This window comes from Phytophthora infestans, genomic scaffold (genome assembly GCF_000142945.1).
Source record: "Phytophthora infestans T30-4 supercont1.7 genomic scaffold, whole genome shotgun sequence".
Classification (NCBI taxonomy): Eukaryota; Oomycota; class Peronosporomycetes; order Peronosporales; family Peronosporaceae; genus Phytophthora; species Phytophthora infestans.
In genome coordinates this window covers 3,053,298-3,079,712 of record NW_003303752.1, presented here as the reverse complement: position 1 = coordinate 3,079,712, position 26,415 = coordinate 3,053,298, and the positions used below count along the sequence as shown (strand labels likewise).

The following is a 26,415-nucleotide window of genomic DNA, read 5'->3' as shown; positions in this document are numbered from 1 at the left end:
CGACTCCCTCGTCATTGAGGTGAAATACGCGTTTGACGGCAAGCGTCGCAGTGATTATGATGTGAGCAAGGTGTTCGCGCACCTCCTGGTCGCCCAGCTCACGTCACCGTCGTGGACCGATCATCCACGACGCACGTTGTGCACTGAGTGAGCGATGGCCCTCTCTGCACGGCTTGCGCAGTGCTGTTAACTGACGAATCTCCGCGGCGACGCGGGGATGAAGACCAACTGGCGGTCGAGCAGGGGCTCCCGCAGACGAACGAGATGTCGGTCGAGCAGGGGCTCCCGTCAATTGAGCCGGTGGTCGAGCAGTTGGCGCACCCGCTGAACACTACCGCGGTCGAGCAGGGGCTCCCGCTAGAGGGGGGTGACCTCTCGTCCAGCGAGAGCAACTCATCATCCTCGAGTTCGCTCTCGAGGCGGCGAAAGAGGAAGTCGAAGCGGCGTCGGCTGAAACCTCGCCGAGAGCCCGTACCAAGTGACAGCTCATCGACGGAGTCGGTCTGCGTGCTTGAGTTTGTAAAAGGTACTCCCGGTCGCCGACGAACACTCGAGCTTGCAAACCCACCTGGCGAGGCAGGGTCGATCACGCGACTTCCAGGTCTCTCCTGGAAGAACTTCCTTCGCGGCCTCAAGGACGATGAAATCGAACAGGTTTGCCTGATCACCGACGCCGATTCGGCGTCGCTCGAAGTGAATGCAGTCCGTGACGACGTCTCGCGCCCAAAGAGCGCCGAACCGAAGTCGGCCCGCGAGGAGGGCTTCGCAGCGCAATCTTAGGAAGCGCTACGCGAATCAGGCAATCCAGTCTACGAGTCCGTCCGCAAATTTAAAGATGTCTTTCCGGATAGGATCCCAGCTGAGCTACAAGCTGACTGAGGAATTCGCCACGAGATCGATCTCGTGCCCGGCACGAAGTATTGTGTGGCCGCTCCCGCGAGAACAGGTCCAAGCTATCGATGACTTATTCGAGAGCCGCCGCAAGGCGGGTCATGTGCGTGAGAGCACATCGTCGCACTCCAGTCCGACCTTCTGCGTGAAGAAAGCCACGGGTGGATGGCGCATCGTCCATGCCTTCTGCAAGCTGAACGACGCTACCATCCCTACCCAGACGCCGATTCCTCGGAAGGACATGGTGCTCGACGCAATGTCGGGTAGTGAGGTCTTCAGTGCCATCGACTTGACCGATGGGTTCTACCAAATCCTCATGAGGCTGAGCGACATACCGCTCACAGCGGTAAGAACTTCCAGTGGTATGCTCTGGGAGTGGCTTGTTATGCCACAAGGCTTGAAGAATGCTCCCGCCACGTTCAATCGCATGGTATCCCATGTGCTGCGCCCGCTCCGCGATTTCGCACCGAGTTACTTCGACGACATCTTCGTACACAGTCGCGCTGAGGGAGGCCTCAGCGCGCTCAAAGTCCACTTGAAGCATCTGAGGCAAGTCTTCCAAGTGATGCGCGAAAACAAGCTGTATGCCAACTTGAAGAAGTGCATATTCTGCGCGCCGGAGATTCCGGTGCTTGGCTGCTTTGTGAGCAAGAACGGCGTCCGCGCCGACCCCGAGGAAGTTTCGTCGATATGTGCGTGGCCTACGCCACAGAATCCCACTGAATTGCGTTAGTGGCTGGGTCTCGCAAATTATCTCCACAAGTACACGAAGAATTACGCCGGTTTGATCCAGCCGCGTTCTTCGTTGTTGAAAAAAGAAGTGTCATGGTCGTGGACCTTCACCCATCATGCCGCCTTCGACTCGGTGAAGAAGAGTCTCGCCAAGGCTCCGATCCTCGCGCTTCCGGATGACTCGAAGCCTTTTCACGTCGTCTGCGACGCGAGCGATTTCGTCATCGCCTGTGCGCTGATGCAATTCGACGATGAAGATCGAGAGCGTGTCGTGAGCTACCAGCCTAGACAGATGAAGCCGGCGAACCGCAATTACCCTGTTCACGACAAGGAGCTCCTTGCGATGCGCTACGCTCTGATCAAGTTCAGAGTGTACTTGTTGGGTGAGGATACCTTCGCGGTGTACACCGACCACGCATCGCTGAGGACAGCGATGAAGAGTCCCCATCTATCCCAGCGAATGGCCCGCTAGCTTTCGTTCTTCTCTGAGTACAACTTCGTTGTTCATTACAAGCCCGGCAAGAACAACATTCTCGCCGATGATTTGTCTCGGCGTCCCGACGACGACCCACGCGGTGCATTGGGTCGACAAGCTTCGCTGGATGAAAACGATGTAGACGAGTGTGCCACGTGCGAGGCGTCAGGAGTCAACCTGACGAGCGTCTCCCCGGTAATGCCACTTTGCGACGAGATCCGAGCTGCTTACGACCATGACTCGATGTGCTCCAGTATCCTGGAGCATCTCCGCTCTCCCAGCGCCGATACACTGGGAGCCCTTTCCCGCTCCGTACGAAACAAAATCCACCGATATCGTCTCAAGGACGAGCTGCTGACGTACAGCATCGACAACTTCGATACCCCACGTGTCGTTGTCCCTAACGACCCCGATCTGCGCTCACGGATTATCCATGTGTTTCATGATGCCCCGCTAGGTACTCATCTCGGTCGCGAGAAGACGTTTGCCGCTGTGTCACGCGACTTTTATTGGCCCCACCTGTACAAATGGGTGCGTAAGTGGGTGCGCACCTGCGAGACCTGCCAGCGCGTGAAACCTGCCTCGTCTTCGCTAGCTCCACTGCGGCCTCTACTGGTGGCCACCGAGGCCTGGCGCTCGGTGTCGATGGACTTCATCTTCGGGCTCCCACCCGATGCTAAAGGACGCTCAGGTGTCTTGGTGTTTGTAGACCGCTTCAGCAAGATGGTCCACCTCATTCCGGTGTCGATTTCGATCACCGCGGCAGATACCGCGATGCACTTCATCGATGCGGTCTTCCGTCATCATGGTCTTCCTGAATCCATCGTCTCCGACCGCGACCCGCGCTTCACGTCGGCCTTCTGGTCAAAGCTCTTCGAGCTACTGGGCTCGAAGCTGTTGATGTCCACAGCAGCCCATCCGGAAACGGACAACCAGACGGAGCGCGTAAATCGCGTCCTCGAAGACGTCCTTCGAAGCTACGCGACGTCGTTCTCCAGCTGGAGCTCGTTTCTGCCACTGGCCGAGTTCGCTCTGAGCAACGCGGTACACGCGTCGACAGAGCTGACGCCCTTCTTCGTTAATAACGCGCGACACCCGCGTGTCCCTGCTCTCCTCGCCGTGGGCCATCCCACAGCACCATGTGTCTCCACTCTGGGTGGGGAAGAAGCTGCCGACAAGCCGTCTACTCCATCTGCGATGTCTCCGGCGGCTACACCGGTACTGGGTCAACCGGTACATACACCGGTTGCTAATGATATCTCGAGTGTATCCCCTGTTCCCACGTCGGTCAACGCAGTGACACGCTCCGCATCGAGCCCACTTGCGCCAGATAACTACGCGCCGAAGCATGCGGCGCGACCAATCGACTTCGCAGTCGTCTCCGACTTCGTACTACAGCGCCAAGCGGTCACCCGCTATGTTCGTGACGCACTGCAGGACGCAGTGGACAAGCAGAAGGAGAACGCTGGTCGGAATAGCCGCAAGAACACAGCCACGTCTACGACAGGCGAACGAGTGCTCCTGTCGACTGAAGGTATCAGAAACTCTGCGGTTACCAACCTCGGCGCGAACAAACTCGCGCCGCGCTTTATTGGGCCGTTTACGGTGATCAAGACCATTGGTGACGCTTACACTCTGTACATTCCCTCGACACTACGGCTACGTCCGACGTAAAACGTCGGACGTTTAAAGAAATACCATCCGTCCGAGATCCCGGACGCTGATTCGTCCTCGAGTGACGCGGCAACTTTCCAGCGAGATGATCCTCCTCCTTTGATCGATTCTTCGAGCGCTCAGTGCTGGATCGTTGAGCGAATCGTCGACCACGACCTTCGCCAGTGTCATGGTACCCGTGACGGTCACACTAAAGCGTTTCCACAGGGTCGCGCCGTGCGGGACAAGAAACAACACTATCGCGTGCGTTGGATGGGACCCTCCCCAGGTGAAGGTACTTGGGAGCCGTGCAGTCGCTTGCTGGAAGACGTATCCGACATCGTGAGCGAAAACGAGAAGACACTCACGTTCCGGAGCGTGAGTGAGCCGGGTGTTGATACCCGCGGTGAAGAAGGCGACCAGCCTCCGCGGGTACACGGAGGCGCTCGCCGTGATGATTAAGAAGAAAACTGGAGTCGACACCGGAATCCAACCGGTGACCAGCTACACGAGAGCTCAGTACTGTACCGCTGAGCCACTCGGTGAGTAAGCCGAGTGAACAAGTGAGTGAGTGAGTATGTGGGTGGGTGAGTGAGAGAGTGAGAGTGAGCGAGTGAGTGCGTGCGTGCGTGGGTGATGCGAGGTTTTACGACGACGAGTGAAACCCAAGCTCGCAGGTCACCTACATTCCAGCGTCGCAGTCGCCTGGGTCTAGAGGTTACTTCTCCGTACGCTGTGCAGTCGCACATCGTCGCTCAGTCAACTGAGCGAAGTGGTTGTCGTCCCCGTATTCACGGTCTCAAGTACCTCGTGCGCTGTCTTCGTGATCCTCGTGTCTGCTAGAACATCGTGGACGTTCCACGATGAGCGTATCCCCAAGCACAAGGAAGTCTATAGTCGGCGCTCAGTCTTCGCGTCTGCTGTGATCATCGTGCCAGCGTTTCCTTGCAAAAACACTTGCTCGTGCACTTGTCGCGGAGTTTGATCTCCGTGGGAATCGAACTCACGTGTACTGCGCGTGAGCATGCTCCATTATTCGCTCGGACACGACGTCGCAGAGATTTTGATGCGCCTCAGGACAATTCCAAAGGTCCAAGCTCCACTCCACCAGAACCTCACCTGGCCCACGTGTGTCGACACCAGCGCCAGCGACGGTGGCCTCCAAGCTGTTGTCTGAGATGGCTTCTCGCTCTGCACGCTCGCTGCCGAGCGTGGTGTCTCTTGTTGATACGCCAGTGGCTTGATGTCGCGAGTGTCGCCGCTGTCTCCGCCGTTCCAGCAGTCTTCTCCAATGCTCTTCATCAGCGCTTATGTTGCGCTAGTGCAACTTTAGGAGGGGGTAATGTAATGGGCCCCTCCATTACATAAGTAGGTAGATTTCTTTACATAAGTAGGTGCATTAGCACACAACTAGCGTGTGCTGAAATGCTGTCATGCCATTGGCTGATATATGGGGAGCCAGACCTATTATTAGCCAATTGGACTATGACGTGTATTTGAGTGGCCAGGGCTGTGGCCTTGGTTCAAAAAATAAAGTCAGAGTTGATTTTTCCTTAACCTTAAGACTCAGTCGTTCTATTGCGAGCTTCCTCAACACTATAGTGTAAGCAAGTAACGGAGTAAATACCTGGCCCGTTACGCTCGTGGTTGCTCAGTCTGAGAATTTACCTTTAGGTATTTTAATTATATCACTTTTGATTGGATAATTAGTTGTGATTGGAAAATCAGGCGATCCTCGTTAAGTGGGGGGGGATTTAACAGGGTACAATCCAGAGTACCAGGTTACCTAAAGAGTGACCCGTCACTCTTGTGGACACCTGATACACGGTACCAGGTGCTCTAGGAGCCAGTCAGAGCATGACTACTTAGATCCACTATAGGTAACCTCTAGTTTGTATAGAGCCCAAGCTAAGCGTACTTATAAATACACCATTCTTACATTTACTCTCCTAAGCCGCAAACAGCTCCCTTTGAGGCCGGGAACACGTGAACTAACGTTCACGCGGGTAGTAAATACCCTTAAGCACTTTCTCTCTGCAAGGGACTGTGTGATCCCGTCACAAAGGGTCATGAATAAAGGCCACAATAGGAGTAATCATGTTATGGAACTTTTCATTGAGAGTATTACATGTGGCGAGACAAGGTGCTCACGCACATTGAGACGCCAGATGAAATGTTTCAGCTAGGGTTGTTGGAAACGAGGCTTACGTTGTCATGATGAACGTCCTTGCGATTACGCCTGAGAAACCCGTCATTTCGGTAGCGGGGTATATGTTTCAAGAGGAGGTGAAGGCCCAGCGCTGGTGCTGTCAGGACTGGGCTAGGGCTCGGCAAGCTGTTGAACCTATTCAACCAAGGGTTTCCTGGCGTTTTACGGAGAGATTTGCCGGATCTAGTGTCCAGGATAAATCCCTGTGACGTTTGGAAGGAACTAGGAAAAAACCTGAATCAGGGATGCGGGAGGCGTAATCGAGCTACGTCGCTAGTGGAGGCGTCTCCTTGCAGCGATCTGGGCCAACGAGGGCTCTTTTCGTCCAGCTAAAGAAGCTTCGTAGCGACATCAACATAGAGATGAAAAATCTTGTTGGCAAAGACATGGTGAGCGAGACCTGGCTGTGAAAGTGCTGTCGTCACTACCAAGCGAGTTTTGGAGAGGTTCAATTGGCATGACAGAAGAGAGGTCTGCTATTGGAAACATGGAGGTGACCCTTCGTCGCGTTTTCGGTGATCGCTCGAGAAAGGAAATATCGATGCTGACTGTTAAGAGGCGCGCGGTGTATGTCAACGTGGTGAGGACAACTACGGGGAAGAGGAGGAATTAAGGATAATTTCCCGGAGATTCAGTGAGAGAGTGAAACTACTGCTTTGAAAATGACCACTGGAAGAAGGTTTGCCCACTGAGGGCTGCCGATCATAAACCAAAAAGGCCTGGAGGCAAGCTGTTCCGACCAAACATCCGATCGGTGCCTGGCACAGAAAACAACGCGACCATGGCGCTCAAGAATGGGGGTAAGTCATTTCTGAGGGTGAGCTAAGACAAAGAACCCCCCCCCCCAGCTGAAACTGACATCAATTTGTTTAGGACGATTGAAGATATGGATGGTTGAGTACAAAGGGTGCACCACACCTAGGTCGCCACAACTGATAATGAAATGGGTGGTAATTGATTTTGATTGATGCGAAAGAAAATCTGATCAGAGCGAGCGAGTCGCGCATGGCCCGCCAAGTTTCTTTGCAAGAACATCTTCGTCGGCAACTTGCAAGTGTATGTGCGGAATTGTACCAACAAATGGGCGGTGCAGCAATACCGGTACATCGATCAGACCGACACGCTTTAAATAAGCAGCAAAATAGAGGCTCTCAATTGTGCAGCAGCAAGTAAGAAAACGTTTTGCAGCAAGTCCAGAATTGTTTTCGGGGATTTGATTGGCGGAACACATGTTTCTCGCTCTGCACAAAACTCAATGCAGGTCGAGGCTGCAGCTGCAATAAGAATTTTTTTCTGGCGGCCGTCGAAGATCGCATCTCATATGAAAAGCCGCCGTCCTCTTAGCACGGAGATCTCTTGTGCCGCTCACGCACGACGCATTCCTGTCTGCATGGAGATATCTCAACAAAATCTGACGCCGTCGAAGAATCCTGCAGACTCAGAGGGTCATGCTGATCAAAACGGTAGCCACTTGATCCTTATAGGGCACCAAGCTGGTAAAACTGGGCATGTGCAGCCGGCTGTGACTTCTGCACAGAACATCGCTGGACGTATTATTCATGCGTGCAGTTGAAGAGGCTGTAAGAAGCTTTCAAAGGACGAAGGTGGAGACGTGCTCCGTGTATGCAGTAAACAGATCTGCAAGCGGGCGGTTCACGCTGCTTGTGCTGCAGTGAATCTTTCTACAAACCGCTTGTGGAAGGCGCTGCTACAACGCGATAATGAAGCCCCCCCCAACGTCGACGCAGTCGAAGAAGCGAGTCCCTTGGCACAACGACGGACCAGCACCAACTGTTAGCTCAATCAGCGTACTTGTCGACTGGCTCACGGATGGCAATAATTACAATCGCTACCGAGGCGGAGACGGCCAAACTGGAGAGTCAAAAACAACGATTGCTGGCAAAATTAAAGCTAGAATCGAGGCTGCAGGAAAAACAACCATGCACACAGCCAAAGATAGTACAAACAAAATTAGGGCATTGGAGAGTTTGTTCAGAAACGCCGAGGACTGGCGAAACTCCTCAGGCCAAGGCCTTGGGCTCAATGAGCCTATTATTCGTGAAGCCCTCTTACTTCGGTGCTCGTACTACTTCGCATTACGTGCTGAAATGTTTGATCGAGCAAGTACACCCCCCCCCAGCTGCTTAACACGGACGCTGCGGCTTCTAAAGACGATACAGAGGATGACAGCGCCAGTTCAAGCGAACATGAACCTTCTGGAAGTGAAGATCCGAACAGGTCGACCGACAGAGCTTCGTCGGCGCCAACTTCAATTGCACGAAGACCGCCAAAGCGCCAGTGAAAAAAAAAGATGCTAAATTAGGTCCTCTTATAAAGTTTAAAGAAACGCAGCTTGCTCAGAGCCGTGAGCTTTAGTCGAAGTGCGCAAGCGCCAGATTTAACAGCAAGAACAAGAAATGGTGGTTCGACAGCAACAGGTGGAGAGCGATATGCGGTCTGTAAACGGTCGGGTTGAAAAGGCCAACGCGCAGGCCGCAAAGTTGCACCAAGAAACGGAACATTGACGCCAGAAACGAAAAATTGATTTACTCCGAGAGCTAAACATGTTGTTAAAGGAAGGAGTCCCGATAGATGACATTGACACGCTTTTACCGATGAGCTCGTATTTCTAGCATATAAGCTAGCAACTGTTGGTCCGCTCACCAGCAGCTGTCCCAGCAAAAACAGGCGCATTAAGTTCATCGTCTTCGTCAAGCTCACCAGTGATGCAGCTTTCAAGTTCTTCTTCCCACTCATTAGGACTTGGGTGGAAAATGAGTAAGTTATGGATAATATATTTACACAACACATACCGTATGAGACGTCTCATGTGCTTCTTCTTTTTTCCAAGCTGGACGCGGATTTCGCGTAGGTATTGTAGTTTCAATTTTAGAAGACCAATGCAGTGCTCACATTTTATCCTTGCTTTTAGCTTTCCGTCGTCGATACTGTGAAGAGCGTGCTGCGTATCTTGTAGCTTGCACATGCTCGTACTGTAGCAGCTAAAACTCGTCCAGCTCGTCTTCTCCTGAGTCTTTGTCACTGATTATCTCTCTATTGATCGCAGCGGCTTCACGCGCAGGCATGGTCTCCCTAAGCTGACGCAGCTTACGCTGCTTAGCTGACAGCCTCGGCATCTTAAACTTGCTAAGATCTCACAGCAGAGAGATGCCGTAAAAAACTGCTGCTGCAGCCGCAAAAAACGCAAAATGGGGTAATTATGCTGCGTATGATTGGTAAAAAAAACAATTGCTTGGCGAAAAACAAAATAAGAACCCCTAATACCTCATAATACTTGACGTGAAAGGTCGCTAGTTTCCGCCTATTTTTACCGGTATTTCAAATGAAGTAAAATAGCTGAGATTCTGAGAATGACTACACGTATACAGTACACCAAAGAGCCAAGATATTCATTCATGTGTAGAGCTCGCTAATTTATTTGACAGTTGTCTGGCATGTGTACAGTCCTGGGCCCCACGTGGCAAACTTTGTTTCCAGTGTCTACACAAAATGCATCGCAACGCGATACACTAGCGAGTGTTGTAGCAGGAACTCGTGGCGCTTGATCTGCACTTTGGCGCCAATCACTGGCATACTGTGCAAGAAGAGCGACAGGCTCGTGATGCTGCGCATGTAGGAGCGGCATCGCTGCCAGTCCGCCGACGCCACGGCGCCAGCTTGTTGCAGACCGCCCACCAGTAGAACCGTGCCACCCAAGAAGAACCCTGTTACCGCTAGCCCGAGCAGGAACAGCATGGTCTCTTGCAGGCCCAGAGTGGCCAAAGCCACTGCCAACGCGGCCATGATAATGTTCGAAATCAGCAGCTTGGCCGCGGCTCCAAAGATCGCAGCCTTGCCGCCAGACACGATAGCCTGTAGGTAGAGTTCCAGATACAGGCAGATAAATGCCATCGGCCTCCACAAGCACACGAACAAGCCGACGAATAGAGCGTCCAAAAAGTGGCTCTCGCAGGCGCGGTAGCCCACCACACGCCCCACCGTCGTGTTCCATCCGCCAGCATAGTGCGTGCTCTTGTTTGGAATCACGACGTTCTTGCGGCCACCTGTCAATCCATTCTTGACGATCCACTTGAGTCCGTCTTCGTAGCCCAAGTCAAACAACCACTCGACGTCGCGTACCCCAGGTGGCATCAGCGCCCACCACATGGGCACGTACACCGACGGCTTGATGTCCGCGCCAACGCAGTAGAACGGACTGATCGTCACTGTTTTATTGTTGTACACAGGCTGGAAGTCCAGCATGCCGCCATCCATGACCCACTCCCCATTGAGCTTGAAGGGTAGGCCAGCGATGGGTGGGGCGCAGCACGAGGCCAGCAACGTCTCCATCAGATGCTCCGCCGACTCAAACGTGGTCGCACGTCGCGACTTAAGCAACGACAGCGACGTGTAGACGATCGTGAGTTGCTGCGACACATTGAGCTTCTCAAAGTGTTCCATGCCGCCGTGGCGCGTGAGCGTGTCGTGCAGGTACGATCGAACGCGGAAGTGGCTGGCTAGAGATGAGTGCGCCTCCGGGACGATATTGTGTAGCACGTGATCGCGGATGGCGTCGAAGTCGCATTGCAGTGCCAAACCCGTGGCTGTCAGCGCGCCGGCTGAGCAGCCGATGAGCTGCGCATTCTTCTCGAGCTCGAACTCTTGCAGCGCCTTGGCAACACCGAAGAGGTACATCTTGAGCCAGCCACCGCAGGCGAAAGAGAAGGACAGATTGGTGTCCACTGCATTGCCGACCTGCTGCTTGGTACCACGACGATAAGCCATATTTATTTGAGTGGAGGCCCTGTGCCGCTGGCAGGGTGAAACCAAGTCTGAGCAGGAATAGTTGACGTGTAACGACGCGCGACGATCGAATGCTTTCTGATGTTCGGTGACGTGGTCTGTGACATTTGTGGTTCGTGCGTCTTTTTGATACACAAATGTGGCAGTAGCAAAAATTCGAAGCTGGAAAATGACAGCTGTGTGTCAGGATATGGTGTTTTGAACACCATTTGGCTGAATGGTTGAAGTGGTTGAAGCGAAGACGGAGTCGTTGTCTGAACACCAGGAGGATAAGAGCAGATCTTATCAAGTCGAAGTTTTCAACGAGTAGATTGAGGTCTTCCGACTCTTCTACTTCTGAGCTGGTGCGGGCGGGCTTGAGCAGGGAGGATTTCCCATCGACAGTCTAGCGAAATTTGCAGTTGCGCTGGTGGCGGCACCGCGCTGTCACTGACAGCCTGTCAACTGACAGCATGGCACCGCATGCCCGCATGACTACAATATATATATTCACCCTTGTGATAGATCTTTTGCTTGAAAATCTTACCTGGATTCTGGTTTGATGCTCCCAGAATAAAACCAAAAAGTATTAATAAGCGCTACACCATCGAGGACTGATAAATCGTACTATTAATACGCAATGCAGATCCCTCTCGTAGAGGCTGACACCTACATGTAGTTGGCAAATGCAACGCGATTCACACGCACGGGAAATCTACGTTGGTTAGAATGCATGTAGTGCGCCAGTAGTGGCTCAGGATTCACCTTCCAAGAACGATACCTTTTTCAAGTTTTGAAGCGCCAATCTTCACTTGATGGTTACTCTCAGTTTCGTTTTAAGCAAAGCCTAATGGAAACCGAAAGAGCTCGCAGGAATGGATTAGTTTGTTCTGCTTCATCCTTCAAAGTATGTACTGTACACTGCGGCAATGTCGCCCTTCTCTTCGAACGCACACCGCTGCATGATGATGCATCATTGATGCAGTGCATCAATGCCTGACAGCAGGCTCACCTACTGCGAGTGGTATCCCTCTGAGCAGCAGCTTCTTGCTGGCATGTGCTTTGTTGGATACTTTCCTGGCTCAGTATCCTCCTTTCTCTTGCCACATTAGACTTTGTATTTGAATCAGTTATGGCTTCGCCCGTTAGTCGATTGGTCTCCCCACTGGAGTCCAGTGGAGAGACTGGAGTCCACATAACAACAGACAGCTCAGTCCGTACGTCCGTCCGTACGTTCCTCATTCCTGTTTCATCGCCCATCCGCCCACTTCTATATTCACGTCGCAATGCCCAAGCGGTCGCAACTACTGACATTGCTGTCGCTGTGGCTCACGTCCGTGGCGGCGGTCACCGCTGGCGAGGACCCCACGATCGATGTCGCTCCGTCCTACGATTGCTCGGGTCCGTCCAGCACCGGCGACAGCTTCATTGATTACGACCATCTCGTGCACTGTACGCCGCTACTAGAGAGCTCTCCTGTCCTAGCCAAGGTGACACTCGTGCTGTGTCTCGTGCTGCTGTTGTATCTACTGAGCTCCACGGCCGACGAGTTCTTCTGCCCGGTACTGCAAACCATCGTCGAGAAGTACCGCATTCCGCCGCACGTGGCGGGTGTGACGTTCCTGAGCTTCGGTAACGGATCACCGGACGTCTTCTCTAACATCGCGGCGTTCGCTACACCCATGCCATTCATCGGCGTGACTTCCATCCTCGGTGGTGGATTATTGGTGACGACCGTCATCACGGCGTGTGTGGGACTAGTGTCGGACGGCCAGGATCAGTTGATCCCACGCACGTATCTACGCGACGTAGTGTTCTACTTGATCGCTGTGCTGTATCTAGGACTGGTGTTTTTCGACGGCGAAGTGGGGCTTTTGGAAGCGGTAGGCTTCCTATGCATCTACTTAGTGTACGTGCTGGTGGTGTTCTCGGACAAGTATTTAGCCCGTTGGTGTTTCCCCTCAAGAGTCCCGGAAGACTCGATCTACGCTAAACTAGACGACGATGATGATCTACAGTATTGGTCGTCGTCTTCCATGAGTGAGAAGAGTCTTGCCGAGAGTCCGTTGATGCTCTTACACCCCACAGAACAGAAACATCGGCCGTATCTGAAGAGCCAAACCATCCCAGTGTACGACACGTTCAATCGCACTACAATTTTCTCGGATTCGGAGCAGTCGGAGCCGTCCCCACGCTTCCTGGACCGAATGTTGTATCGTAAGAGCTCTCTACCTACGCCACGGTCAGAGCCTCATATTAGCAACGAATTGGGACCGATCGAAGGCCAATCGCTGCTGGAAGTCACGGATGTTCATCTGAAGCGTCCGTCGTCCATGTGTGTGGGGTCAATCCAAGATTCACTACGTCGAATGAGGCGGCAAAGACGTCGACGCAAATCGACATGGAAGTCGCTAGAAATGAGCGCTCAATTTGGGGCTTCAGCCAGACGCTGGACACGTGGATATCACCCTCATGCACTCAGCGACATTGAAGAATTCTCGCCTACTGCTGAGAGGGGGGAAGTCGAAACGGAAATGGAGGAAACGTCAGAAGACGAGACGCAGCGCAAAGAGTTGGAAGCCAGAGAAGAAGCCGAACAAGATGAACAACTCGCAATGGAGGCAAGTATAGCTGTGTCCTCCTTCGATCGAGTAAAGGTTCAAGAAAAAAGATGGACAAGAGTTATTGTACGAGCAGGACGAGGTGTCTATGGGGCCTTGACGCGGTTCATTTGGACCCCTATCGAGGTCTTCACTGTGTTTCTTCGACGACTTACGATCCCACTGGTGGACGAGGATACCTGGAACAAGAACCTGGTCGTAGTGTGTCCACCCTTTGCGATGCTGCTGTTCGGCATGTCGGTGTTTTCTTTCAGCTTTGAAGATCCCGTTTTCCTCATGACAGTCGTCGTGGTGGGTGGAACCCTCAGCGGTATCATCGAGTACTCCACTTCTCCCGTTACACCACCAGAAGGCTGGCAATTGGCACTTTTGATCTGCTTAGCTTTTGTCATGTCGGTCATCTGGATCATGAATATCGCCAACGAAGTGCTTTCCGTCTTGGAGACTCTGGGTCAACTCTTTGGGATTTCCAGCTCCGTTCTAGGAGTATCGGTACGTGAAATATTGAGGTTTGAAGAATTTCATCAGCGTGTCTTAACTGTTGTGAATTTTTTATTGATTTTCAGGTTCTGGCATGGGGAAACTCGATCGGAGACCTGGTTTCCAACATGGCTATTGCACGCGATGGCTTCCCTACTATGGCGTTCGCAGGCTGCTTTGCAGGCCCAATGTTCAACTTGCTGGTCGGCGTTGGCTTGTCGCTTACGATCGCCATCATTTCACGAGGTCCTCTCTCCATGGGCGAGCCATCTCCGTTGGTTTTCTTGAGCTTCGGGTATCTCTTGTTGAGTTTATTGCTGAACATTGGGATCGCATCCTTCGACGGGTTCCGATACCGGCCACGACTTTGCTACACGCTCTTGACATTGTACGCATCATTTGCAGTTATCTCCATAGCCGTAGTGGTGCATTATCCTGAGGAATAACGTGAGTCTTTCGTTCATCTATCGTTCGACCATCACAATGTTATTGTATTCACTCACATGATGTTCTACAAGTGTCATCCTACTGGCTGTTGAGGTTCATTCGCCCGAACTTGGCTTCATCAAAGTACTCTGCTTTGACCTTGCGACCTCCAAAGAATCGACCATGCAGCCCCATCAAGGCTAATACAAGCACACGACTTATCAGTTGTAGATCTACTCCATGGTAGCGGGCTCTTGCTGCACTCAACTGTACCTTTCGTAGCATCTTCGGTGTCTCTGAACTGGACGAAGATCCGAACTGCTTCTTCAGGCGAAACTCTTCCCGTTACTTCGTAGATCACGCACCTTGTCACAGGCCCGTACTTCTCCGAGCACTCCTCCTTCACCTCTTCTTGCAACTCGTCGTCCACTTCGCCTGGCCCAACCATATTCTAGAAACACACACAGCACAATCAGCACAATACTTAAGGCCACGTGAACATTAGTTTCACCTGTAACAGCACCACTCGGCTAGTCGAAGAAGCTCTGGCCGGCGACTTGCTATCCCAACCGCTTGTTTTTCGGCGCTTCTCCATCGACAAAGGACGCTCATTTCGACTGTCCCGACGATCTTCATGTCGCTGGTCTTCCTGCTTTCGCTTTGGTCGAATTTCTCGTCCGAATTCATCCAACTCTGGTCTTTGTGAGTGAAGACGTTCGGTAGTATCTCTATCCTTGCGATGGCCACCACTCTCCGTGTTTCCACGATGTTTAGCATTCGTTGCTTCTCGCCCGGGCGATGTCCGCGATGACAAGAATCCAATCCCCCTGTTGAAGAAACCAAGGCCACCTCGTGACTCTGCGGCGTCCTCAAACTGCCCCTCAGTAGCTGCTGCATTCACGTCTGAGCTCTTCGATTCACACTCTCGATCGCCATCGTGCTCGCTCTCGGGTTGTGATGCCGCCACCGCAGCGTTCTCTTCGCTGTAACAAGGACAGCACTTAGTAAGCCTCACGTAGACACGCACACCTACAACAACGACGAACATTTTCTTGCGCATCCAGGCCGGCATGGTCATGCCTCGTCCACGTCCAGCAGATACCGGCAGCTTCATCGCTGGCGCTCGCCCATCAGCCAGATCCTTGGCCAATTGCTCACGCTCCAACTTGCCCTATACGCAACGCATCGTCACACCTTGTCCATACACCACACTTAAGCTCCTTCCCAACCTCTCTCTCCTGCTCTCGTTGTCGTCGACTCAGCTCCTTCTTCACTATATCCATCTTCTTCCTATCCTCTCGTTCCTTGCAGTAAACTTCGTAGCTGTTAGGTCTGGTCGGATGGTACTCATCTCGATATGTCACCTGGAAAAAGTGACCTCCACCTGCACCCAGACCCATTTCCAGGTCCTCCTTCTCCTGATTTTGAGCTTGCTGCACAGACGTCACCTTGACCTCTGTGGCCGCAACGTATCCCAATCCCCTGCCTGCGGGCCGAGGCGTTTCCTGTTTGTGCTCCTGCTTCTTCTGGATCACTTGACTGCTCGCAGTTGCTCTCCTGGCCACTGACGCTGGCTTAAAGGCCAATGAGATGGCCGAACGTGTCGGGCTTTTACCTCTGCCTGCAGCTAATGCAGCGGGCAGCATTGACATACTCTATTTGCAATAAGGGCCAACATGAGTCCATTTAAAGTCCGAATTTTCTCGTCTGCGGCCCCCAAATCGTACACTGGTGGTCACTGATGTCGGTCGACTGTTATTCTTGTTCTTGGCCGCCTGTGGGACCATCAGTGGCGTGCTGGCCCACACTACAAGTCGAGAAAAGAGGGTTTTACGGAGATTTAGAAAGGAGTCAATGGGTCTTTTTCAGGCATATTTCTCAATAGTATTAGGCGTGGCTGAGATAAAAACGCACCAGAGCTGGTAGAGGACAGAGAGGCCTTGGGCTTGCCGTCTGCATCCAGCGCTGAGGACGCCTTCGCGCCCTTGGCCAGCGGCAAGTCCGCGTACAAATCCATGGCCACAAGGTGAAATTCTGTTGTGTTTTGTGAGAAATAAAACAAAAATTCGATTGACAAAAGTGGGTATGTTCTATTTTGCACGAAGCAAAATGGCTACATGTACAAAATGAAGGTGGACGACTGTGTCCACGCCTATCGTAGTCCTGGGTAATGCTTGAGAACGAACTCCTCCGTTCCCAATCACATTTTCCTACTATAGCAGCCAGAATTTTCAGTTTTCTTCCTCTTCAGCCAGCAAGTACTGGTACATGGCGTCTTCGGACTTGCAAAAGTGCCAGATACTCGGCGATGCCTGGAAGAGCTCCACCGACCGGTTGAAAGTCATAAGCTTTACACTGATATCTTCAATAAAGCCCCACGAGTTCTCCTGTACGAAATCATCACAAGATCACAGTCAGTTATCTCTGTCACGTAATACAAATCTCGACGTAGAACTCACGTAAATGGAGCTCTCCAGCTCAATCGCGTCTTGGCAAAAGTCCGTCGCTTGCTTGATATCTAGATCCAGACTTTCCACCGCAGCGAATGCCACTGCCATTTCGTCCCGTTTCTGGTTCATAATCTCCAAACACGACTTGAGATTCACCACTAGCGACGACAATCCGTTGAGTTGCTGGCTTTGACCTATTCACAAAAAAGTAAAAACAAAATACTCAGGTACTAAATATTCACATCCACCAAACACAGCAACGTACGGGTGAGCATGATACTGGACGGTGTCAACGCCGCAATCCCCGAAAGGAACAAACTCTTGCCAGCAAGTGAAATGGGTACACTCAGTCCACTTGTCGCTGGAGCAGCTACCACTCCAGCGACACCCACGACGGCTCCAGCCACCACACCAGCGGCACCTGCAGCCACACCCGTGCCACTAAAGTCTGCAGATCGCCCTCTCATATGTAGCAGCGTGATACTTTGCACCATCAACTTGGTGCACTCAGTTGTCAAGTCATCCAGATCATCCAAACTCTCTCTCATCTCCGACACCATCGACTTCGCACACTGGGCCATCCTCGCTAGCGCCCACTCCGCTCGTCGAGCATTTCTCTTCTCCTCATTATGGTCCTTGGTCTGCAGAGGTGGGATCACAGCTTCCCGTAATTTACTCAAATAGTCCGTCAGAGTTGCGGTCTCGGTCGCACATTGGGCGAACATGAGGTTGCATTGCTCTACATGCGCTTGACTGCGCTCCACGAGCTCATCGCACTTGGCCAGTGTACTATTGGCTAATTTGACGAGTGTACGCAGTCGATTGGAGAATTTGAAGGCTTTTTGAAGCTTGTGTACGACCTCTTGGAGCTGCTGAAGTTGCTCCTCTTCCGTCTCCACTATGAGCCACTCGGCTCGCAATACGCGCTCCGAGTCGTCGGGTGTGAAGGCCTTCTGGACGGAGTTCACCACTCGGTCGAGTCCTACACCCTGGATGCCTTTAATGATGGCCATGCGACTGCTCTCGAAGATGTCGGAGCCCGAGCGCTTCTTCGTCTCCAACGCGGCATCATTCACGCTCACGAACGACTTAGCGCTGGGCAAGTCCTCTGTCGTGAAGCTACGCTGTGTGGCCTGAGGAGAGAACTTGCCGCTGCCGTGCCGCACCAGCGCCAGGTCGTCACGGCTCTCTTCCGCCGCCACACGCGTGTACCTCGGAGTCAGCGCCATCGCCTTCTTCCGGTTCGAATTTTTATGAAGCCTTGTATGCCGCGGGCAACTCAGGTGCAATACGAAAACGCGTTCTGATTGGAAGAAAACTAGGTGTGAAATTTAGCAGCTAAGGAGCAAGTACAGACTGTACACAGCTTGTCCCGATTCAGATGCAACTGAGCTACTGGCTGGCATTGACACACCTGCATCATGGGCAACAACAAGCGTCGTCGTCAGCAGCGCGTTAAGGCCGTGGGCGCGCAGGTAGAGGAGAGTATTCGACAAGATGCAGAGGACAAGAAGCTTAAGCATGTGGGGGCCGACCAGCTTTTCCAGGTGGACAGCAAGGGCGGCGATGTGTCTGCTCCTATAACCAAGAAGCAGAAGCTCGAGAAGCTACAGAAGGACCCACTGCTGGCCAGTACGCGCAAATTCGACGCTGCGAAGGCCCATAAAAGCGAATCATTGGCCGTAAAGAAACTGCAGCAGAACCCTCCGTTAGAACAACAGAACCCCAAGAAAACTACCAAGGTCAAAGACCTCTGGAGTCAGGACGGCAGTGTCAAGGACGACGAAACGAACCAGCAACTGGACGAGTACGTGGCGCCTGTGGTGGTCAAGAAGACCAAGAGGCGTAAACTATTGGCCTCTACCAAGCACAATATCCCGACTGTGGAGGTGGCGGCTGCAGGCCAGTCGTACCACCCGGACTTTGACTCGCACCAAGATGTCATGGCCGAGGCTGTGGCAAAGGAGCTGGAGAAGCGTGAAAAGAGAGCGCAACTACAAGAGCCTGTGGCCAAGGGCATGTCGGAGGAGACTTTGCAGTACATTAAGCAGAACTCGGACGACGAATCGAGCGACTCTGAGGACGACGAAGACACGGACAGGACGACGCTCAAGCGGCCGGAGAAGGTGACGCGTGCGCAACGCAACAAGCGCTCGAGACATAAGCAGATGGAACTGGAACACCAGATCCGCCGTGGCGAGAAGGCCATCATCAAGCAGATCAACACGTACGTCTGAAGAATAGAGAGAGTAGGTCAGTACTGGCATGGCTAACGACACATGTTGTGGTACAGCTCAAGTCACATTCTACAGGACATTGTGAAGAGCGAGAAGGAAGCAGCGAAGAAGCAGGAGATCAAGAAACTCCAGCAGGAGCAGAAGTTGCAGGAGGAGCCGCTCGTCCGCGTGGCCGGCAAGTACATGTAAGTGGACGATGCGACGTGTTTTATTGCTATTAATTGGTCCTCTGACGTTGTGTTTATGCTCTGACTACAGTAAATTGGAACGTGAGACTCCGGTCTCATTCTCCGAGGAGCTTACGGGTAACATGCGGACGCTGAAACCCAAGGGCAACCCGCTTTTGGACCGCTTCGACAGTCTGCACAAGCGCAACCAGATCGAGATTGGGCGTCCCAAGAAGACACGCAAGGCCAAGGTGAAGATCATCGAGGCCAAGAAATAAGCGTCGACTTGTTCTTCTCGTACTGGCTTGTGGCCTGTAGATAGACTATGGATAACATTTTCTTCTTTTTACGTATCTCCGTCCACCTATAAAAATAGTGACCCTGCTCACTCTTAGGACTCTGCAAACTTGAGCAGTTTAGTTCTCGTTCATCACGAGCTTTGTCTCGTCACTATGGCCACAGGCTCTGTCATGCGGCCTAGCGTACGCTCTAGTTCTCTCACGTATCAAGTTGAATATAAGCTGCTGATACACGTTTGCTGCAGAACTTCCGCCACGATAAACGTGGGGCGCAGGTGGTGGAGATACGACGAGAGGAATACGAACGCACCAAGCGCTCAATTCTCAAGAAAATTCGACGTCGTTTGGTGATCCTCGGAGTGATCATTGGTCTCCTTTCGGTCGTCGCCTTCATTCTCGGTGGTGTACGTTGAGCTAACTCATTGCGACTCTACGTAGTCTTGTTAACGGGTAGCTGTATGTTGTCGTAGGTCATTCGTGGCTACTACTCGAACATTGTCAAGTTCCATCGAGTATCGGGTCACGTCACCTTGAACAACTTGTATTTCATCTACGCCGCGGTCTCACTGACCTTCAGTTTTCACGGATTCTACATCGACGGCAAGTGGCGGAAAATGCAGCAAGATGGGAACCGGTTGATCATGCACGTGCGCACATTTTTCATTCTTGGAGTTGGATCATGGGCACTGGGTTCGCTAAGAAATACCTTTGAGAAAACGTGAAGTGAAATGGGTCTCACTGGTTGTTATTGCAAATGCAGCTTTGTGGTTGGGCATTGCGACGCTATCGGCGTTCGGGTTGGTGGAGCTGCAGTACATTGCATCGTCCAATGCCAATATTATCTACCTCACCACACTGATCATGATAACTGTATGTCTTCCACTAACTGGAGACTAGTGCATGTCTAACCTATGTGCCTTGTAATTTAAAGGTGCATCTCGTTACCTCGCCATGGCTACTGCGTACAATTCATCGTAAGGGATCTCAAGCAGATGAATTCTTTGGGTACGTCGTTAAATTCGATCGTTACACGTTCATAATCCAACGTTCGTGTGCTTCGCAGGGCCGAGTTTTTGTCGGATATTCGTCGTCCTCCAAAGAAAAATGGCGACTACGACGACGAGTCTAGTCACTCGGACGAAGACGACAAGGACACCAAAGCGGCCGCTGTTCAGCCTGCCACTACATCGCCACGAGAATCCAATAGAGGAGCATCACAGCGGATAGTTCGACGTCAAGACAGCGCAAAAGCTGGACTGAACACTCGCCCCATGCTTCACTTGCAATTAGCTATGGAAGGAGACGAAGACGTGGCGCCACGATCACCACGTCGACAACCAAGTGCACGCTCTGCTTCCCCTCGAATCCCGACGCCGGTTACGCAGTCTGTTGTGGGCACATCTCCGCCTGTGGATTCTCAGGGCTACAACCAAATTCCTTTCGCGTCACCTGTCTTTTTAATGAGCCCGGACGCGAACCTCGCAGCATCGAATTTCTGGCAGCTTTGGAAGCGAACCGAGACCACGTGAGGATTTCTATCGCTGCATGACACTTTGTATGATACTGACTAAACTGATGCGATTGTCGATAGTGGTGCCTTCTCGTGCACATTTGCGAATCAACCTTCTCGCGTCGAGTTGGAGCAACATTTGGCTGCACACGGCTTCCGTGTTGTAGCAGCAGAGCAGAAGGACAGCGTGCTGCAAGTGTATTTTTATGCGTCGCAATACGGCACCGACACATTCTTCCTGTGCGAATTTGTGCTTCTTTTCGCTCGCAGATTCTTCCAGGCCACGTTCAAATGCAGTGTAAGCTCTTGCCTCGAGTCTATGAACTCAAGTAATTCTAATGAATGCGCTGTAGGAACGAGAGGCTGCTTCCGACTTTGTCACAAGGTTTAATCTCCAGGATCTACTGGTTGTCGAAGGAGAGTGAATGTATTTTTACCGAAGCAAATAGATGACGAGGGCAATACTTTGTGGCCATTTACATGTGCACCTCCAATTCGGCACCGGTATCAGTCGATACCCTGCCAGATTTTATGATTACGTGAATCGGATGCGCAATTACCTTTGCCCATCACCACCCTAGCAATTAACCTCAACGGTTTTCCCCTCCTCGCCGAGGGATGACATGCCGCATCGATCTGATTTTAAATTTTGGATCGGACGTCTTCTTACAAACACACACTTTGATTTTTACCGCCAAAGACAATGGGACATCGCCCTTCCTCCTACATGTCCCACAAAAGCAGTTTGTGCGAGAAGCACAAGTCAGATCCTGCATGCTCTCACTCCGAACTTGCTCGTTGGGCAGCGGAGCAATTTAAGACCCCCCAAGCAGTACCGTAAAACACGGATTCAATGCTACACTGGTAAAAAGTTTAATTTTAGTATAAATTGCATAGAGTCGTGCGCACTTCTTACACCCGTAAAAACTTGTGTTCACTGCGCACCAACAATCTCACTTCCGCGCCAAAATGACACCCGCCCCCATTGTGCAAATGACACGGCGCCCGAAGAACAAAAACAAAGCCAAGCTGCGAGGGCTTTTACGCCTCGGAGAGGCCAGCTCAGTCGTCGCCTTGGCTGCTGAGCTAGGCGTTCACCGAACGACAATGTACCGGTGGATGCGGCAAAAAAATGTCCTTGCCAGTGCCGCACCAAACAAGTACTACGCCTCAGTACCAAGCCGCCAAAACCTCTACGTTAAACACCCGAATCTCGAGCAAAGGTATTTTTTATTTATGCATTAAATTCCGAATACTAGTAATTGTTCTAAAAGTGTATGATTAAGACTGTTGTCGTGGATTACAGAAATGCGCAAAAATCGATCTCTCTGTGTTTCGATGCAATGTCTGCTTCTAATGCATTCTAGGCTTGATGGAGAGCTCTTTGCGAGTCGATCCCGCGGTGCAAATATCGAGTTTTTGCGCCGCTTTCTCAAACGTAACAGGCTTTCTATCAGACGCATTACTCATAAAGACCGCAAGATAAGATCCGACATGGAGGTAATGCTAGTAATACTGTTTATTTTCTAACTTCTATTTTATATTTTGTGTTTTAGCTTGTTGCTTCAAAGTTTAGCCACTCAATTCAGTACGCAATTGAAGAGTGTGGAGCTCTTTCATATGCCACGGGCCCGTCCAAATACGGCTCTGTGTTCAACATGGATCAAACTGCAATTTACATTGACATGAATGGCAAGACAACAATCGACTTCGTTGGAACTCCAACTGTGGACGTCAGACAAGGTATTTTTTCAATTACTAAAAATATTTAAACTAATTAATTTTTTTTACTAACTGTGCGTATTGTAGGAAGTGAGGTGAATGGGTTTCGCTGCTCTGTATTTCTAGCTGCATCAGCCACGGGAGTTAAATTGCCTCCCCTCGTAGTTTTTGCGGGCATTCCAGGCGGCCCAGTTTCACAGGACGTTTGGAATCCGTCCTTTGGACACTCATCATGCGAACACACTGTCCAAAAGAAAGCGTTTTGCAACGAAGCTGTGATGCAAGAGTGGATTCAACGCGTACGTACAATATCGGTTTATTTTATTGTAATTATGAGTTTCTAAATTGTTATGGTACTAGATCTGAAAACCCTCAGTAGATGGCTGTAGGTTACTCCTGTTGGACAGCTTGAAAGTCCACAAGATGAATTCTGTTCGTACCGTGCTCGAAGAAGACTGCTGCACGCAGGTTGAGTTTGTTCCGCCGGGGATAACAGGGCTGGCGCAGCCGATGAACGTTGCTGTGATGAAGCCATTCAAGGACTATGTGCGGTAAGTTTTCGTTTTGCTTTATCATAAATATTTTCTTATTGTTATTAAAATGCAGAAATAGCTACTTGGCTTACCACATTGATCATGAGTTCCCAAAGACCCCACAAGAGAAGCGTCAACTTATTTCGCGCTTTGTAGCAGAAGGGTGGGCTTCAATCTCGCCGGCGACGATTCGAAAGGGATTCGCCGAGAGCGGGATACTACCTACTGGGCGTCGAAATATAGAAGACCGCTTCAGAGTACCAACTTATGCAGAAAAAGAAGCACCGATTCTAGAAGTAGATCAAGAAATATAAAATGGATACACTGAGTAGGATGGGTGAAACCTTTAAAGAATTGCCTTTTTGTTTTTGCACATCGTGTGATCTGCATTTTTACTCTTTGTTGCACTCGATCCGTGTGTAGCATTGGATCCGTGTTTTACGGTAAAGCGTACAGTATTCTTAAGCGGTCCGCGGAAGTTGCCGCCTTTCCGGACGCCTATCGCGACCGGAAGCGCTGTTGCGCGCCCGCGATTCGCGCGTCTGACGCCAGATTATGCAGAAGATTGGCGTAAATGTTGTACTGAATTAACAAATAAAATATTGTAAGATACAGTTCATGTATTATTAATCGTGACTAGCCATATAAGTCATCGACAGTAATCGGGCAAAAATTGTTTCAACAAAGGAGCACACTCGTGGGGACGAAGATCGACGCGAGCTAAGAGCGTGTCAGCATAGCGGTAGGCCGTATCACCACTGAGTTGAGCTCTACCTTGTAGGAACATCCTTCCAGGAAGCACCATGAGGCGACGCCGTACATGTAGCTTTTAACACATATGCGCTGTGATACCAGGCATATCCACACAAAGAAATACATAGACCAGCGATCACAATACTGTACAACACCTTGCAGCGATCTCCACCCCGCATTGGGGGCCACGACCAAGGATAAACAGAGTTGGTGATGATATCAATGTCAACTGACCTCGATGGGACGCCTTCTCGTTGTTTTATCCGACAGAGGCTACCAGGAATTTCTTATCAATAACAAGTCAGTGCTGCACTTGGTCTCGTGTTCAGGTCCATTAGGTCCATTGTTATAGTTGTACAATGTCTGCAATCACACCATGTCGAGAGCAAGACTCGTGCAGACAGACTAGCCGGGGCGAGACATGTTGCAGAAAGATCGCTTATCAGGGATACCTGTAATCAGGTAAACTCGTGCGGGATGTGCAAGCTAGTGGTGGATCCACACATGACCTCCGCTCGTGGACTGGTGCTGCTATTGTTCCAACGGGGAACAATTCCCTTGGCGCGCCGTCTGCGAGCACCTCGTTCGCGTCGGCGCCTGCTGGCCACTCAATAGTTTACTTGCCATGCTACAGATCGCTGTGCGGGCAGCAGCTCCTCTTCCCAGCACGAAGCCCATGAGCTAAAAGAATCGTCGCGGAGGCAGCTGGGGCCCAGCCTGGGCGTCGCCTCCGACAAGACGGCGGGGCACGGGATTTGCTGCGGAGAAATGCCAGCGCCAGTTGATGACTACGCGTGGTGCTGGCGTTGTGGTGAGAGGGCGACAGCGTGTACATGTACATGCACTGCTAAAAGGCCTCGGTAGGCCAACTTGGTGAGCTTCGATGCCCTTAAAATTAGGTTACCCGCAACAATGGCGCCGTGCTTATCGAGCTTATCATGTTGAATTGGCAACGATCTTATTCGTTCAAGTGTCGACAACACGACGCGGATGGCTACATTGGCGACTTGGCAACCGCACGTCTCACGGGCGGAGACACCACCGTCCCGGAAGGAGACGGTGTACGTCCAACTCAAACTCGCTGCATCGACATGCGATACATGTGCCTGCATCTTGCTTCTTTGAGCGTTGGCGTCGCGCTGCTTATAATAGAAAAACATATTCCGAATGTATGCCTCGCAGCTGGACCCTTTTATTTTAGCGTCACGAGCCGAGTCTCAATTAACGTCGCCTTGTCGTTATGATGGGCACCGGTTCAACTTGAACGGGTACTGCCGGTTACAGTTTGGGCGGCGGGACGTAGCACGTTTGCAGGCACTTTCGAACTCGATGCAGCAACATCGCTCCGCTATACCTGTAGCTCTGACTCAGAGCTCGTCGCGTCCCCGTCGTTGGCATCCAGCAGATGACTGGATTCGAGCAATCGGAGGCTTGTCCACTCGCCATCGAAATCGGAACTCAACGAACGCTCTGTTTTCTTTTGGTAGTCGCTTTGTCGTTACGTGCGCATGCAGCCAAGAGGAAAGCCCCGCGGCGTGCTGCCCACGAGCTTGGTGGCGGCTGCGAGGCGATCCAGCCTGGATCCAGGCAGCTGGAGTTGAGGCGGCGCACGCAGGACGGGCAGGCGACTGACACAAGATCGCATCGCGTGTTGGATCACTGCAAGCGACGAAGAGGTGGGCAGCTCTACATGTACAGTAGTTAGCCGTAATACATACACGGTGCTATCGAGATCATGCTGCAAGCTGACCTGGTCCCCATGAAGTTCACGATGAACGGGTTCAGGCTCACGACAGGGAGGAAAAGAAACACGGCGAGGAACGGTGAAGGTGGCAGCAGTGCTGCCGCAGTACCGCCACGCTGACGGCATCAGCAAGTTGCTGACAGCAACGCATGGTAATGTCTCGGGTATCCAGGCTCTGCTCTGGTCAAGCGTGTGCACCGATCGCGGCGAGAGCTCTCGCGAGCCTACACAACGCCTTCCCAGCTGGCGGCAACCTGTGGCTGCGGCACACAGCACCGCTTCGTTGTGTACGCGACTGAGCAACGGCGTCGATTAGCGACCTGGTCGGATCGGCGCAGCTCCACCACCGGAGCGGCCCGCTGGAATCGTTGCTCCGAGCTCCTGGTCTGGCTGCCGAGACTATCTGCTTCTTCAAAAGTTGCTGGCCAACAATGGCCACTAGAAAGTCGGACACTGAACCAGCTCTCTGAAGTTGTACCTCTAGAAGGATCTTTGAACTGAAGACAAGCGCTCGAAACGGTCGGGAGCTTGTCGCATGAGTCCTCGAGAGTCTTGCCTGTCAAGTTGACAAGCATTCAGTAAAGTATCTGGTCTAGATATAGATACACGTGGCGTGTTGATGGATATGCATGCCTCGAGGCTCGATAAAGCCGCTCGAGTCGAGCGGCTCCATTGAAGCCTCATTGCTACTGGCAGCGCTTGCCCGTGGTGCATCGGCCCGGAGCTCTTGG

The 26,415-nt window shown here is 51.9% G+C and overlaps 6 protein-coding genes across 6 annotated transcripts; 3 read left to right on the top strand and 3 right to left on the bottom strand.

The window, feature by feature from the left end:
* Positions 1–9,356: 9,356 nt before the first annotated feature.
* PITG_05413 (patatin-like phospholipase, putative) lies at positions 9,357–10,779 on the bottom strand (the record flags this gene model as incomplete). The annotated part of the gene is made up of 1 exon (XM_002999018.1): positions 9,357–10,779. One exon carries the CDS (start codon positions 10,743–10,745, stop codon positions 9,462–9,464), a length of 1,284 nt encoding a protein of 427 aa, XP_002999064.1.
* A 1,249-nt stretch (positions 10,780–12,028) lies between these two features.
* PITG_05412 (Ca2 :Cation Antiporter (CaCA) Family) lies at positions 12,029–14,289 on the top strand (the record flags this gene model as incomplete). The annotated part of the gene is made up of 4 exons (XM_002999017.1): positions 12,029–12,782; positions 12,831–13,264; positions 13,364–13,855; positions 13,930–14,289. 4 exons carry the CDS (start codon positions 12,029–12,031, stop codon positions 14,287–14,289), a joined length of 2,040 nt encoding a protein of 679 aa, XP_002999063.1.
* An 877-nt stretch (positions 14,290–15,166) lies between these two features.
* Positions 15,167–16,286, bottom strand: PITG_05411 (uncharacterized protein; the record flags this gene model as incomplete). The annotated part of the gene is made up of 5 exons (XM_002999016.1): positions 15,167–15,193; positions 15,312–15,440; positions 15,499–15,924; positions 15,997–16,076; positions 16,184–16,286. 5 exons carry the CDS (start codon positions 16,284–16,286, stop codon positions 15,167–15,169), a joined length of 765 nt encoding a protein of 254 aa, XP_002999062.1.
* Positions 16,287–16,334: 48 nt separating this feature from the next.
* On the bottom strand, positions 16,335–17,956 carry PITG_05410 (uncharacterized protein; the record flags this gene model as incomplete). Its single annotated transcript, XM_002999015.1, has 3 exons — positions 16,335–16,656; positions 16,729–16,913; positions 16,985–17,956. The coding sequence occupies 3 exons, from the start codon at positions 17,946–17,948 to the stop codon at positions 16,501–16,503; spliced, it is 1,305 nt and encodes a 434-aa protein (XP_002999061.1).
* Positions 17,957–18,140: 184 nt separating this feature from the next.
* PITG_05409 (uncharacterized protein) lies at positions 18,141–18,849 on the top strand (the record flags this gene model as incomplete). Its single annotated transcript, XM_002999014.1, has 2 exons — positions 18,141–18,757; positions 18,801–18,849. The coding sequence occupies 2 exons, from the start codon at positions 18,141–18,143 to the stop codon at positions 18,847–18,849; spliced, it is 666 nt and encodes a 221-aa protein (XP_002999060.1).
* A 38-nt stretch (positions 18,850–18,887) lies between these two features.
* PITG_05408 (uncharacterized protein) lies at positions 18,888–21,357 on the top strand (the record flags this gene model as incomplete). The annotated part of the gene is made up of 10 exons (XM_002999013.1): positions 18,888–18,946; positions 19,019–19,141; positions 19,215–19,374; positions 19,668–19,826; positions 19,893–20,112; positions 20,183–20,292; positions 20,354–20,427; positions 20,630–20,947; positions 21,014–21,230; positions 21,286–21,357. The coding sequence occupies 10 exons, from the start codon at positions 18,888–18,890 to the stop codon at positions 21,355–21,357; spliced, it is 1,512 nt and encodes a 503-aa protein (XP_002999059.1).
* Positions 21,358–26,415: the final 5,058 nt, after the last annotated feature.